The sequence below is a fragment of the Morone saxatilis genome, unplaced genomic scaffold (assembly GCF_004916995.1).
Source record: "Morone saxatilis isolate NCDOM2014 unplaced genomic scaffold, NCSU_SB_2.0 Contig0, whole genome shotgun sequence".
Lineage (NCBI taxonomy): Eukaryota > Metazoa > Chordata > Actinopteri > Moronidae > Morone > Morone saxatilis.
In genome coordinates, this window is record NW_023339650.1 from 8,202,343 (window position 1) to 8,214,360 (window position 12,018).

The window sequence follows — 12,018 nt, forward strand, 5'->3', positions numbered from 1 at the left end:
TATAACGATCAACACTCACACTCGCCACACAACATCTCACGCACACAGCACACAACAAACACACAAGAACAGTGTGTGTGTGTGTGTTACCAGAGAGCGTAAGACTGTGGGTGTTACAGTGTTGCGACAACTTGGGATGTTCAAATTTTGGCCCAGTGTCACTTTTGGAGGTTTTGAAGTAGCCAGATGGGTAAACTTTAGTCAATGTTGCCATAATGTATACACAGTAAGCTACACCCTTGACTTGTACACAATGTGATTAAATTACACAAACAATCACCACTGAGTAAAGCACTGGACACACACACCCTGCTTACTAAATTGTGCATTGTTCTGCCAATCAGTTTCAATTTTTTATTCTCTCTTTTTCTCTTGTTCTCCTTTTTAGTCCACCAAAGGCCCCCATGATTGTGTCTGGAGTGGTTACAAAGGTAAGACACACACACATGTACAGACCCACAGCAGTGTTAAAATACACATTATAAGGTGGTTTATATCTGGGACATGAGCTCTACAGGGAGAGGTAGAGGCTTAGTACTGAGATAGAACAAGAAAAAGAAGGCAGAGCGGGGGAGGAGACGAAAACGGAGAGAATGTCTAGTGGAGTGCCAAACGGTGAGAAAATTAGATCAAATAAAAAGAGGTCAGGATCAGTAATCAAATATCTGTAATTAAAGATAATGCTGTGAGTTTGATTGTAAAATGTTAAACTATAAATCAATGTTTTTATATGTTTGTCCTGATAATTTCTTATGCCTGCTGGGAGATTAAGTAAAAAAGCGATAAATATTGAGACTCTAAAAGTGCATTTGAGTGACTTTTATATATTTATTCATTATGTATACCCCATATTCCTGTTCTTATATTTAATCTGGTACTACTTCGCAATACAGCATAATGCCGCTCAATACAGTGGCACCATGAACGGCACCATAGAGTCAAACCAACACCTCTGTGACACTCAACAAACAAAAATTAAACACCGTCGGCCATTTTATTGTGTAAATGTTACGTTAAATGGTGCTGCTTTAACTCTTATCGACCCCTGCGCGTGTGTTTGTTTATGCTTTGCCAACTTTGACCCGCCACTTTGAAAAGCCGGTCAAAGTCTGTGAATAGCCACATTTGTTTAATTCTTGGATTTAGTGTTAGAGAATATACATATATATATATATATATATGTGTGTCTGTGTGTGAAAAAGTGTCCTTGAGTTCCTGCATGGCTTCGTTCCCTGCCTGTCAGACCAGGTAGATTGTTTGCAGAAGATTGCGGTGATATCAGCAAGGTGGCAGGCATCCCATTTACCCCCCCCACCGATCCTCCTCTAGCCTTCCCATTCGCCCCCTATCACTGCCATCAAGCCCAGAGGCTAGCACTGCACAAATGCTCAGAAAAGCCTTTTAGGAGCTAAGTGAAACACTTCAGTGTGTGTGTGTGTGTCTGTCTGTGGAGTCAGTAGATATTTTCAAATGGGGAAAACCAGGACATTTCCTGGCTATGTGCGTATTTCCAATCTTTCTCTTTGAATGGCAGAATTTTTCTTGTGAAACTGAATCAACCAAAGGCAGTAAGGGTGGGCATCTAAAGCTTGACCGGTAAGTTCAGGTCAGAAGTTGGACCAAGTCGTTATTTTTGAAATTCGCAAGTAAATCTCAAGCCTTTGCACTGATGTCACAAGTCAATTCCCAAGTTTAAAACACAAGCGTGAAGGAGAAACTACGGTGGCAGTGAAGTGAAGAGTGTTTGGTTTGTCCATTCTGGGCTACTGTAGATGATTCTATATGCTGCTGATTATATACTATTAAAAACATACCTCTATAAATTCTATTCAATTTCTGCCAATACTAAATGTTACACACTGAACCTGTCAGAAGAAAAATTTAGTTTTGATGATTTTATATTATACATAATTAAATTCATTAAATCCAAAAAGTAATACATTGTTGAAAACTACATTGTAACAAGACAGAACGAGATATGCATATCTGCAGATAAAAGCAGGTATTTCTAGAAGGAAAACAAGATTGAATACAGGCAAATTCTCAAAATTCATGGAAAGAAAAAATGATCTTAAACTATCCTTTTCGCATTTTTTAAAAATATATTTAAAGTTTCAGTTTGCAACTATGTCCGGATTATTTTCATTTTAAAATGTTTTCATTGAAACATGTAGCATTGTAGTAATTATAGTATTGTAAGTATTCTAAAGGAAAGTTAGATTTGGTGGAAAGAAGTAGAAAATATCAATTTACTTCTCCAAATGAATATTTCAGCTGTCCTGAAATAGTAAATGGAGGTAGATGGGCCTTTGCCAATCACCATGACTCCTATTTACAGTGTGGTGCAGTCATACGGCTAATTTGTTGCATTCCCTCCCATAACTCTGCTTCAGTAGGACAGAGATAGACGAGAGAGAAGCTTTGAGCTTTAGAAGAGAGAAGAAGGGCAATTGGAGGTCAAATCCATCCACATCCCATGCAGTTAGCTGTGGAATTGGCTTTAAATGAAAGAAGCGTGCGCACACACACACGCACACACACTAAGTGTTTTGTGCCCACCTACACACATACAGACACACACACACGCAGGGAAACTAGTGTGCATACAGTACAAAACTAATTCACACATACAGAAAGGATTAGGGTCAAACGAGGGTGGGGTGGGCGAGTAAAGTTCAGCAAGAGGTTCACACAAACAGGCAGTGTGTGGGTGTGTGTGTGTGTGTGTGTGTGTGTGTTATTGTACAGCATCGATTAAATTGGTTACCTTATCCTAAGAAAAAATCTGGAATATGAGGGAACCATGTGTTTGGTTATTATATTCATGCATCAGCAAATCACCAACTTAACTAAATACTCAAATCCAGTATTTTAAATGTGAATTAAAACCTTCAATATTAATCCACTTAGTCGTGCGTGAGGCAACGTGTGTTTTCAATGTGTGCTTTTCATAAATGCTGTCTTTTAAGCAACTGGTTTCCCAGCTTTAAACAAGCTCACCACCCACCCCCACTGTGCTGAATGTAAAACCTTCTCACACCCAAAGATCTGCAAGTGTGCAATGCTATAGCTATAGATTTCAACCATCCACTTGAGTTAATGTTCTTCTCGTAAGTGGGATTGGGATGAAGAGGAGAGTAGCATGACAAAAACAGGTAAATGAAAGTGTCTTACTCAAAGCATTGAAGGATAGCAGAGAAAGGGATATTGAGAAGTAAGAAAAAAAAAGTGCTGGCAGGTAAAGATAAAAGAAAGAGGGAAGGAATCGAGTCATGATTGTAGCAAGTGTTTGATTAAAATTCTGCATTCCTCTGTAAATGATCAAATTCCTGCTTTGATCCGATTTAGAAGCGAGGCTGTTTATGGGCATTTTTCTTGGAATAAGAGATTGAGGTTGCAGAGCAGATGAGCGGGGACAGATGAGCACTCCATACTTTACCCTTCGTGCACTTTGGGGATTTCCTCATTGTTATTATGATTATCAGAGGGAAAGGATTTAAAAATGGAGCATAGAGTGCACTTATATATGCAGCTATAGAGACAAACTGCAAAACAACGTACACATTCCCGTTGTGTTTACTGTCATATTATATCCTTTGCCCTGATCTTTTCTTTTTTCATACTGGCCATCAAAAATAAAGAACTCCATCAGAATTGAACTGTTGTTCCTTTCCCTTTTAGCCTACTGTATCTACAGATTGCATGCTACGCTGTGGCAAGTGGTTTTGGCACCAAATTCCATCTTGTCTAGCAGGAAGACAATGTATGAACTAATTCTGCGGCTTAGGCGGCGAGCTTGAGTGTCCTTTTGTGCGACATAGTGAATGCGATCCATTCTCTGCCCTTGAGTATTATTGACTGACTGTGTTCTGTTCAGGGTGATAAGGACTTCACCCCTGCAGCTGCCCAGGTGGCCCACCAGAAGCCCCAGCCTTGTGTCCCCAAGCTGCCCTCTGTCCAGCACATCAACCAGCACATCCACCAGCCCCGCAAGTGAGCCACGCAGCAGGGCTACACCGGCTACGCTAACTCCACCAGCCGGCCTTCCTCAATGGAACACATAGGATGAAGATGTTTCCCCACCAGGCACAGATCTCCTCTAAATAATCAGAGTAGTTGTTAGCCTGTTGCGTTACACATACGTGGAATTAATCAGCAACAGACACCCAATGCCATTACAGCCATTATAGAAGTCCCACTCATTACAGCCCAGCTGCATTGGTGCTGCACTATTAGTCCTGCACTTTTGGCAGCTGTATAGTCTTAAGGAGGTAGAAATGGATGGAGGGTCTTCTAAAATGGCTATCACTCTAGGATTAAACAATAATGAAGAAGCCGATCTCAGATCTGAGTCTGTGGGGGGAACTCTCACCCCAAGTGATGTGCTGACCAATACCACACACCACAGCAACCAGCCAATCACAGCAACCTATCAATCAGGCCAACTAACCAACCAATCACCTCACAGTGACGAGCCCAAGCTCCAGCCTTCTACCTATGATCTCTGCAGACCAAAAGAACCAATCAGCAAAATCATGAGGTGGACAGCGGTTTTACATTATCAACGCAAACCAAAAAGCACAGCAAGCAGTTCTAAATGGCAAAAACTCACTTTCGATGTGTGTGTGTGTGTGTATCACTTGAGACTGTTGCCAAATTGCACGAGTACAGCATGGACCAGAGTTAAAGTAGCTAACTACATGACAGCATTAACCAATTATTAGAGATATAGTCATTTATCAGCCTCCAATTGAAATTTGTAAAATATATTCACCTCAGACGACAAATTGGACATTTTCAATATTATAGATGGAGAACCAATGAGATGCAAAGCCTTACCAATTTCTGGCTGCGGCTGTCACTAACTAAGTAGCTAATTGATGCATGTTGTTAGTGTCATGTCTCAAGATAGCTAGCTTCGGTTATAGCAGATGCTAATATAGCTTTTGGACCATGACAAAACTTATTTAGCTTTTACTACAGTTTCCTTCTGTGTCACTGTTCTGAGCTTTATTTGAATCGAGAGTGAGTCTTACTGATCTCAGATCTGCTCTCCACTTCTATCTGCCTTGTTGGAGCTGCCCATCCCTCCCTGGCAATGATTACTCATTTTAATGCAAACTCCACCTGCTCCATCGTCTCCCAGCAGTGCCTCATTCGCTTGGATTTTAAGATGTTTTTGTCTCATTTGACTTGCATGGATTTATATTTTTTCTGCTAGAGTCAACTGGAATGAAAATGCAGCCAAAAATGTAATGAAATCTAGAGAATGCCATTTACTGCAGTGTGCTTTTGTGTTTGCATTAACATTAGGAGTAATGTACTTTCATCACAAGTTGAACAAAGCATTGCAGAGAAGCAGTTCAGAGAATATTGAGGCTCTTAACTGTAAGACGAAGGTAATCGTTGCCCAAAACAGTGATTTCTACATTCCATAGAAATGTGTTTGAACAAATGTGTCAAGTATGTGACAGTTTGTCAGTGTACAAGGACAATACAATACATTTATTTCTACTTGCCAGGGTATCTGCAAGTATGGCTCGTTGCATATCAGGAATCTGGTTCAGCCCCCAAAATCCAGATTGGCCTTTCCTTAGAAATTATGCATATCAACACACACACACACCACCCTTTTCCTTAATCACCCATCCCCTTACAGTCAAATGTCATTTGTGGCAACACTAATGTTCAGGTTTCCAGGAAAGAAAGAAATTTATCTTGCCAAGAAGGAATGATTTCCTGTGTTAATTTAATTAAGTTTGAAAGAGTTTTTGTTTTTGCTTTGCTCAGTTCTTTTTCTTGAGTAAATTGTTCAAATTGTACAAATCTTTAGTCGTTGAGTGGACTTAGGTATTAGGTGTGGTTGTTATAGTAAATAAAGAAATAGACTATCTTAAAAATGCCTTTTTGTTTTATGCTTGTCTGTATTTGAATAAAGTGAGGGATGACTGGATGAAAACTTTGTTATTGAGACTTGAACATTTGCCATGTATAAAAGATTTCCAGCTCAGTACTAAAGGGTGAATGACATGGTTCCAATATTTTGTACTCTGATAAAGTTCAAAGTAGTCCTACTTGATGGATTGTGACCTGTAGCTCACTCAGAGTATTTGAGCATCCCATGGTGAATTAGCACCCTGCACTGGGGGATTAGGGCTCAGGTGGTGTTTTGAAATGAAACAGAAGCATCTCCAAGAGCTGTCCGCTGTTTTTCTTTCCCCCTTCAACTCACACACAAACACACACACACAACACACATCACACACGGCACAAGCACACAACACACAGTGTGCACCAGGTGTTAGTGCATGTAATCCATCTTTACACAAGCATCTGCAACCAGGTGTTCTGTCAGTTTATGTTAGCCCAATAAACCAGCCAGCGCAGGCTTAGTTGGTACGAGCTTCTGTCAGCAAGCTGAAACACCCCATTAAAGCAGACGAAATCTCCTTGACTCTCCATGGTTGTATATAGTTCTCCCGATGTGGCAGAGCTCTCATCCCCTGCCATGCCCTATTAGACTGACTGAAAGGACAGAATGAGAGTGAGACACTGCTAAAAATGTATAATACTGCCCTGCCCAGGAATCCCTTCCACCATGAGGAGGGTAAATTGCAAGTTTTATTCTTAAATTTAAAAGAATTAAATTGTATTGCTAGTGTAGCAGTACACATTAAGTCAGTATTCAGCACATAACACACTCACTGCAAAGACTGGTTCACTAGCTATGATCACACATACAAGAGAAGCTGCTGGTCATGATACTGCAAATTTGCTTTGAAAGACCTTTTAAATGTAATGATATTCCCTCATAGATTAAAAGGTCTGTTAAATATAAAATAGTGAGTGCAGGGGTTCACTTTTCCTTATGTTTCATCATTTATGAAGCCTGTAGAGAGACAGCTTTATTTAAGCTGGTAGACCCCATTCATTGACTGGCCCACAACTACCCATGAGTAACGATGTGTCAGCAGGCAAAAGAGGTCTGACTCCAAAACAAGTTTTTTTTTTTTCTCCTAACAGCTACACCATAAAAACAGCCAAGGTTACATTTTAAGGCACTTTACCCCCAGCACTAAGTCCTTCTCATTTAGAGGCACTTTATTACATTAGCCCTGAGTATACACCACCAGCTGTTGGACATGTGGTCCTCAAAAACATTAAGAGCTGGCTTCAGCTAGTTGAGACTGGTCATGTCTGTGAGACAGCCATCTGAAAACTTTCCACCGGTGCTGCGGTTTACTGAGGTGAGGTAACAGCGGGAGGAAAAGGTATGTCAGTCATTCAGGCGTTCGTGGTCATTTTGATAAGCCTGCAGGGGTAAAATGACAAAGTTGCAGTGACATTTGGCTCCTGCTTCACCAAACTTTTTTTATATATTCCAAGCATCACACCATACATCTTATTGACTGGATTTTGTGCAAAGCTAACCTATTTTCTGCAGTGTCACTGTTAAACGTCTAAGAGAAATTATTATGTGGTACTTTTTTTTTATCAAGTTTGCCGTTATCAAAACTCCTGGGAGAAGATTTTTTTTGTGCAAGAGAGCTGCTCTCTACCAACTTTTCCTCACTTTTTATCAGCGAGGGCACAGCCACTTGAGGTTCATTTTTAGTTCACACGTTGTAGATCATTCTGATGCTGATTTAATTGTGAGACATTTTCATTTATTCATTCTTTTCAGCATTTCAGAAATGGAATTCATTAGTGAGGACCTACTTTATCCTTGATTGCATCACAGTATAATTTCAAAGAACACTAAAAATTGAAGTTATATAGCTCCCATACCCTGAGCATGGGAATAGATTACATTTAGTTCTTGCTAAATCAGAGCAAATATGGAGACATTTATTGTGATCTATACTATATATTCAGCTACACACAGATATTGCTTCATGTTGCTTGCTTATTTTATGGCACATATGGTACGCATTTTAAAATAATTTACATCTTATATTGACAAGTATGCTTAGTGACAGTGTAATCTTCCACATCGTATAGTCCATCAAGATGCAATATTACATGTTAATCTGAAAATGTAAAACATAATTGTTGCACATTATTACTTAATTAAAGCTTTGATTAAAGAGCATGTAAAGACGTAACAATAATGCAATACTTGTTCTTACAGATTATTCATTATTAGTGATTATTAATTTAAATCTTGCCATCCTTAGTTATTAAGGGGTATCAGCAGTTATGATATTATTGTTGTGATTATTCAGTAATATATAAATCCCTCAAAATTACTCACTCAAAATATTTTATCTGTTATGTGTCTAGTTGAGGATTATCATCATATTAATAAACATGCACAATGCCATCTAGCGTGCAGAGATCTTCAAGTGGGGTACCAAAACCAACCAGCAGAGGGCCCCAACTATGGAGTCACCCCAAGTTCACAGGTTTGACAGAAGCGCTCATTGAGTGTTGATCTAGAATCAGGTCATCCTGTCTAAATCCCAGCCTGTAGCATCAAAGCATGACATAATAGCTGTCATAGTATCAGTGGATGGCACCCTGTTTATTTGGCCACTTCTGAATTTCTGTGAGGGATTTGGGTTGGGGTGGGGGAGGAGGAGGGCGTAGAGGGGGAATCGCTGACCAAGCCTGCAGCGCCTCATAATCTCAGGTTACAATCTAAGCCAACAGCTGTTTGAGCTACGATGACCTAAATATTGCATTCAGAGCTAATAGGTTTTGTCTCTGTCCCCCACACACAATAACTCATACAGTTCTTTCCTCCACACACTGTACGAGTGAACTTGAATAGATGAACAAAACGCAGACACATTATGCACAAATATTGGATCAGAATGCAACAATAATCATAAATGTAAGCATGTGATGTATCCTAAGGTATCTCAACTACTTTATTCCAAAGAAACATTTAAAGTTAAGTAAATTTAAGTTTCAGGAACTACTACAAGAAAATGCTCCAAACTGACTAAGACAGAGAAGTCCATTGCAAATTAACACGGTCAGCCAACCTAGGATGCCTCGTGACAAACTGCACGCAGTAGCATTGTTGTCCATGAGACCGCATTGCCATCAAAAAGCCGTTTTCATATGGCACATTTCCTTATGTTAATGTTAAATATGTTAATCCTGCAGCCACTTAGTTTGCCAAGTGCAGACTTCAGTAAATGTGCAGTATCGAAGCAGATTGCCACTCTGAAGTCAATGAAGTTTATTTGAAGAAATGATTTGGCTGTGCAGTAGCCTTGTAACCCCTTAGCAACTCATCACCATGTATATTAGACACACACTCTTGGATGGCACTTAAACTGCAATCGCCACGAGGAGTTAGGACCGTGAAATTGTGCTTTCAAAAATCCCGACAATGTTATATCACTGCTCTCCCTGTGGCTCTGTGTGTTTAAACTGCCGGCTATTTTTTGCCCCATTATTTTCACTGTTTTAATGTTAAAACAGGGAGCTGACCTCTTGTTCCATAATGGGTTGTCTGTTTTTATCAGAGGGGTCCATATGTTAGGGATTATCACTCCAATTCTGCTTGTACTGTCACGTTGACCGAGGTTTCTCAAACTCATATTACTACTGAGTTCTTTTTTTTCTGCCATTGTTACAGGATGAAACACATGCCCCCAATGCTAAGATGATTTATGAAAATCCCATCATTTTCTCATTAACTTTCCAACACAACATGGCTGAGGCGTTTGAAATGAAAATAGAGCAGCAAGGCATCAATATTTGGCTCCGTCACAATCACATCCACAGTCACCGTTAGCAGAAGTGTTTATTTTGTCCACATCTTCCGTACCCTGTATACACCAAACACCACAGTCTCATTCGATGCATGTCAGTTTATCGCTATTATAACCAGTGTAAATGTGGTTTTGCAATGTAAACATATGGAAAAGAGTTGGAACTATCCTCTCACATGGTAAGATTTAAGTGTTGCATCTCGACAGTGCTCTACATTTCAGTCTTGCTCTCGAACGTTAAGACTAGAAAACATAGTTGTTTATGTATCAGTACGTGAAAAAGTCCATATTGAATAAAAAATTAAAGGTTTGTCATCAAAAAGCATTCAAATCTCTAATACAAAATATAAATGCATACATTTATACATTCATGGGTTCGTCATCATAAAGCGCAACAAAAAGCATCTAAACACATTGCCGTCAAATATCATTAGATTCTATATAAGCTTGTGTTTAGCTTTCTCAGTCAATCTGACACGCCCATTAGCATTCTCCGCTGAACATTTTAAAGACATTATTCCATGACATCTTTAATAAATTGCTTCCATTTTCAGGCAGGACGATGAACACATTTCTGTTGTGGTTACAGTCTGAAAAGATCTGCTCCAATACAGTGCAACACGCTACAAAAACACGGCTGTATTGAGCACCCAAAGCGTAACAAAATATAGACTTGGCCATCCATCAAAAAGCAATAAATATGAAAAAATAAGTTAGCTAAAAACATTTCAAGTATCAGATCCCCTGGGTTTTCACTGTTTGAAATCATAAAGGTCACTGAGCATCATGCACTTCTGCCAAAGCTCTGGCAGCCCTTTTTAAGAAGCTATCCAGCATCCCCCTTGCAAAACTGAACAGACAAAAGCAACTTTTAGTCTTCCGTTCTCTTTTAGAAACACTGCTGGTAAATTCTAGGCTCACCCTGAGCAAATACAGTATATTGTAGAAAAACATTAAAGCCAAAACTCTGTCCAACTTAATGTTCTGTCCAGATGTTGTCTCTTTGTGGGGTAGTGTACATGACTCTCTGAGGCAATGATATTATTTCCTTTTCCCAGCAGCAAGGTGTCTCTTGGTTATGGCCTCTAGCCTTCGCCTCTCCGCCTCCTCGGCTTTCCTCCTTTCTTCTTTTAGCTCCTTGTACCGCCACTTTGGGATCTGCAGCAGGTGCCCCCCTCCATCTTTGGCGCTGCTCTTCCTGCGGATCTTTTCTGGTTCATAAGTGGCCGCGGGGGCCTTGGACACCCTCACTTTGGGGATGCTGAATCCCGGCCTGACGCTGCTCCTCCTCAGCACCATGTGCACTGGCAGCAGGCTGGTTCTCCGCAGCTCCAGGGCTTCGTTACAGGCCACCATGGCCAGGCTGGAGCTCCTGTGTCGAGGTACCAGGCTCTGGGCCTGAAGGCTGGCCCGGCGGTCTGCTGTGTTCTTGGCCACCAGTGTAACCCGGGAGTTCTGGAAGAGTTTGAGGTGGCTGTCCACCCTGTCAGGGTTGACAGAGCGTAGCTCTTTGGCGCGCTGCTGGCGGATGATCTCAGGAACTGCATGCCGCCGTTTTCCCACACTTGGGGGGCTGTCGGGACACACCTGAAACAAAATCAAAAAACAGTTTCTGATTGGTATTGCTATCATATTATAATGTGTAATATGATAGCAGTGTAATATGAGTAGCATTTAGCAACACTAGTGAATATAATTCTGGGTGAACAAAAAGCAGTGCTCAGTCTGCCTTTTGTTCGCAGTATTGCAGTACTGGCAATCTTGCATGAATAACCTGATTATCAGATAAGATTGCTGTTAATTATATCCATTAATTATTCCGAACGAATCCCATGAAAAAGCAGAGAATTTGTTGATGAAATAAAAGATACATTAGTGCCAGATTTATTCTTTAATAGCATTATTACCACAATATTATCACTAGGGTATTTGCAATTCTGTGAAACAGCAATGATAGAACTACTTCCTTCTACGACTTGAAATAAAAGCAAAAACAGAAGTCATTTGCAAACTGATGCTAAAGCACACAAATATCTACTGTTCAGTCAAATTTGAAGTGTGTGGCAGGTGATTTGCACATTGGACAATGAATGAAGATAGGAAAATAAGCCCTGATATCTCCAACTATGCTGAGTATGTGCAGACACCACCAGGAATAATGCAGAGGAGGCAACTTTATTATATATATTTAAAAAAATCCTTCCTTATCACAAGAAGTGGTCACCTGTGTACTAATTGAAAAAATCCTTCCTTGATCACGAAAGAGAGTCGGGTCACCTGGTGTACTAAT

The 12,018-nt window shown here is 40.2% G+C and overlaps 2 protein-coding genes across 2 annotated transcripts in view; one reads left to right on the forward strand and one right to left on the reverse strand.

Annotated features, from left to right (window-relative positions):
• Positions 1-5,953, forward strand: part of dap (death-associated protein) — a 12,894-nt gene extending 6,941 nt beyond the window's left edge. The window contains exons 3-4 of the mRNA XM_035673042.1: positions 389-431; positions 3,878-5,953. Of these exons, the coding sequence (XP_035528935.1) occupies positions 389-431; positions 3,878-3,997 (163 nt within the window). The 3' untranslated portion in view covers positions 3,998-5,953. The remainder of the gene's footprint in view (positions 1-388; positions 432-3,877) is intronic.
• A 3,669-nt stretch (positions 5,954-9,622) lies between these two features.
• ankrd33ba (ankyrin repeat domain 33ba) overlaps positions 9,623-12,018 on the reverse strand; it is a 13,317-nt gene continuing 10,921 nt past the window's right edge. The window contains exon 6 of the mRNA XM_035673158.1: positions 9,623-11,315. Within this exon, the coding sequence (XP_035529051.1) occupies positions 10,770-11,315 (546 nt within the window). The 3' untranslated portion in view covers positions 9,623-10,769. The remainder of the gene's footprint in view (positions 11,316-12,018) is intronic.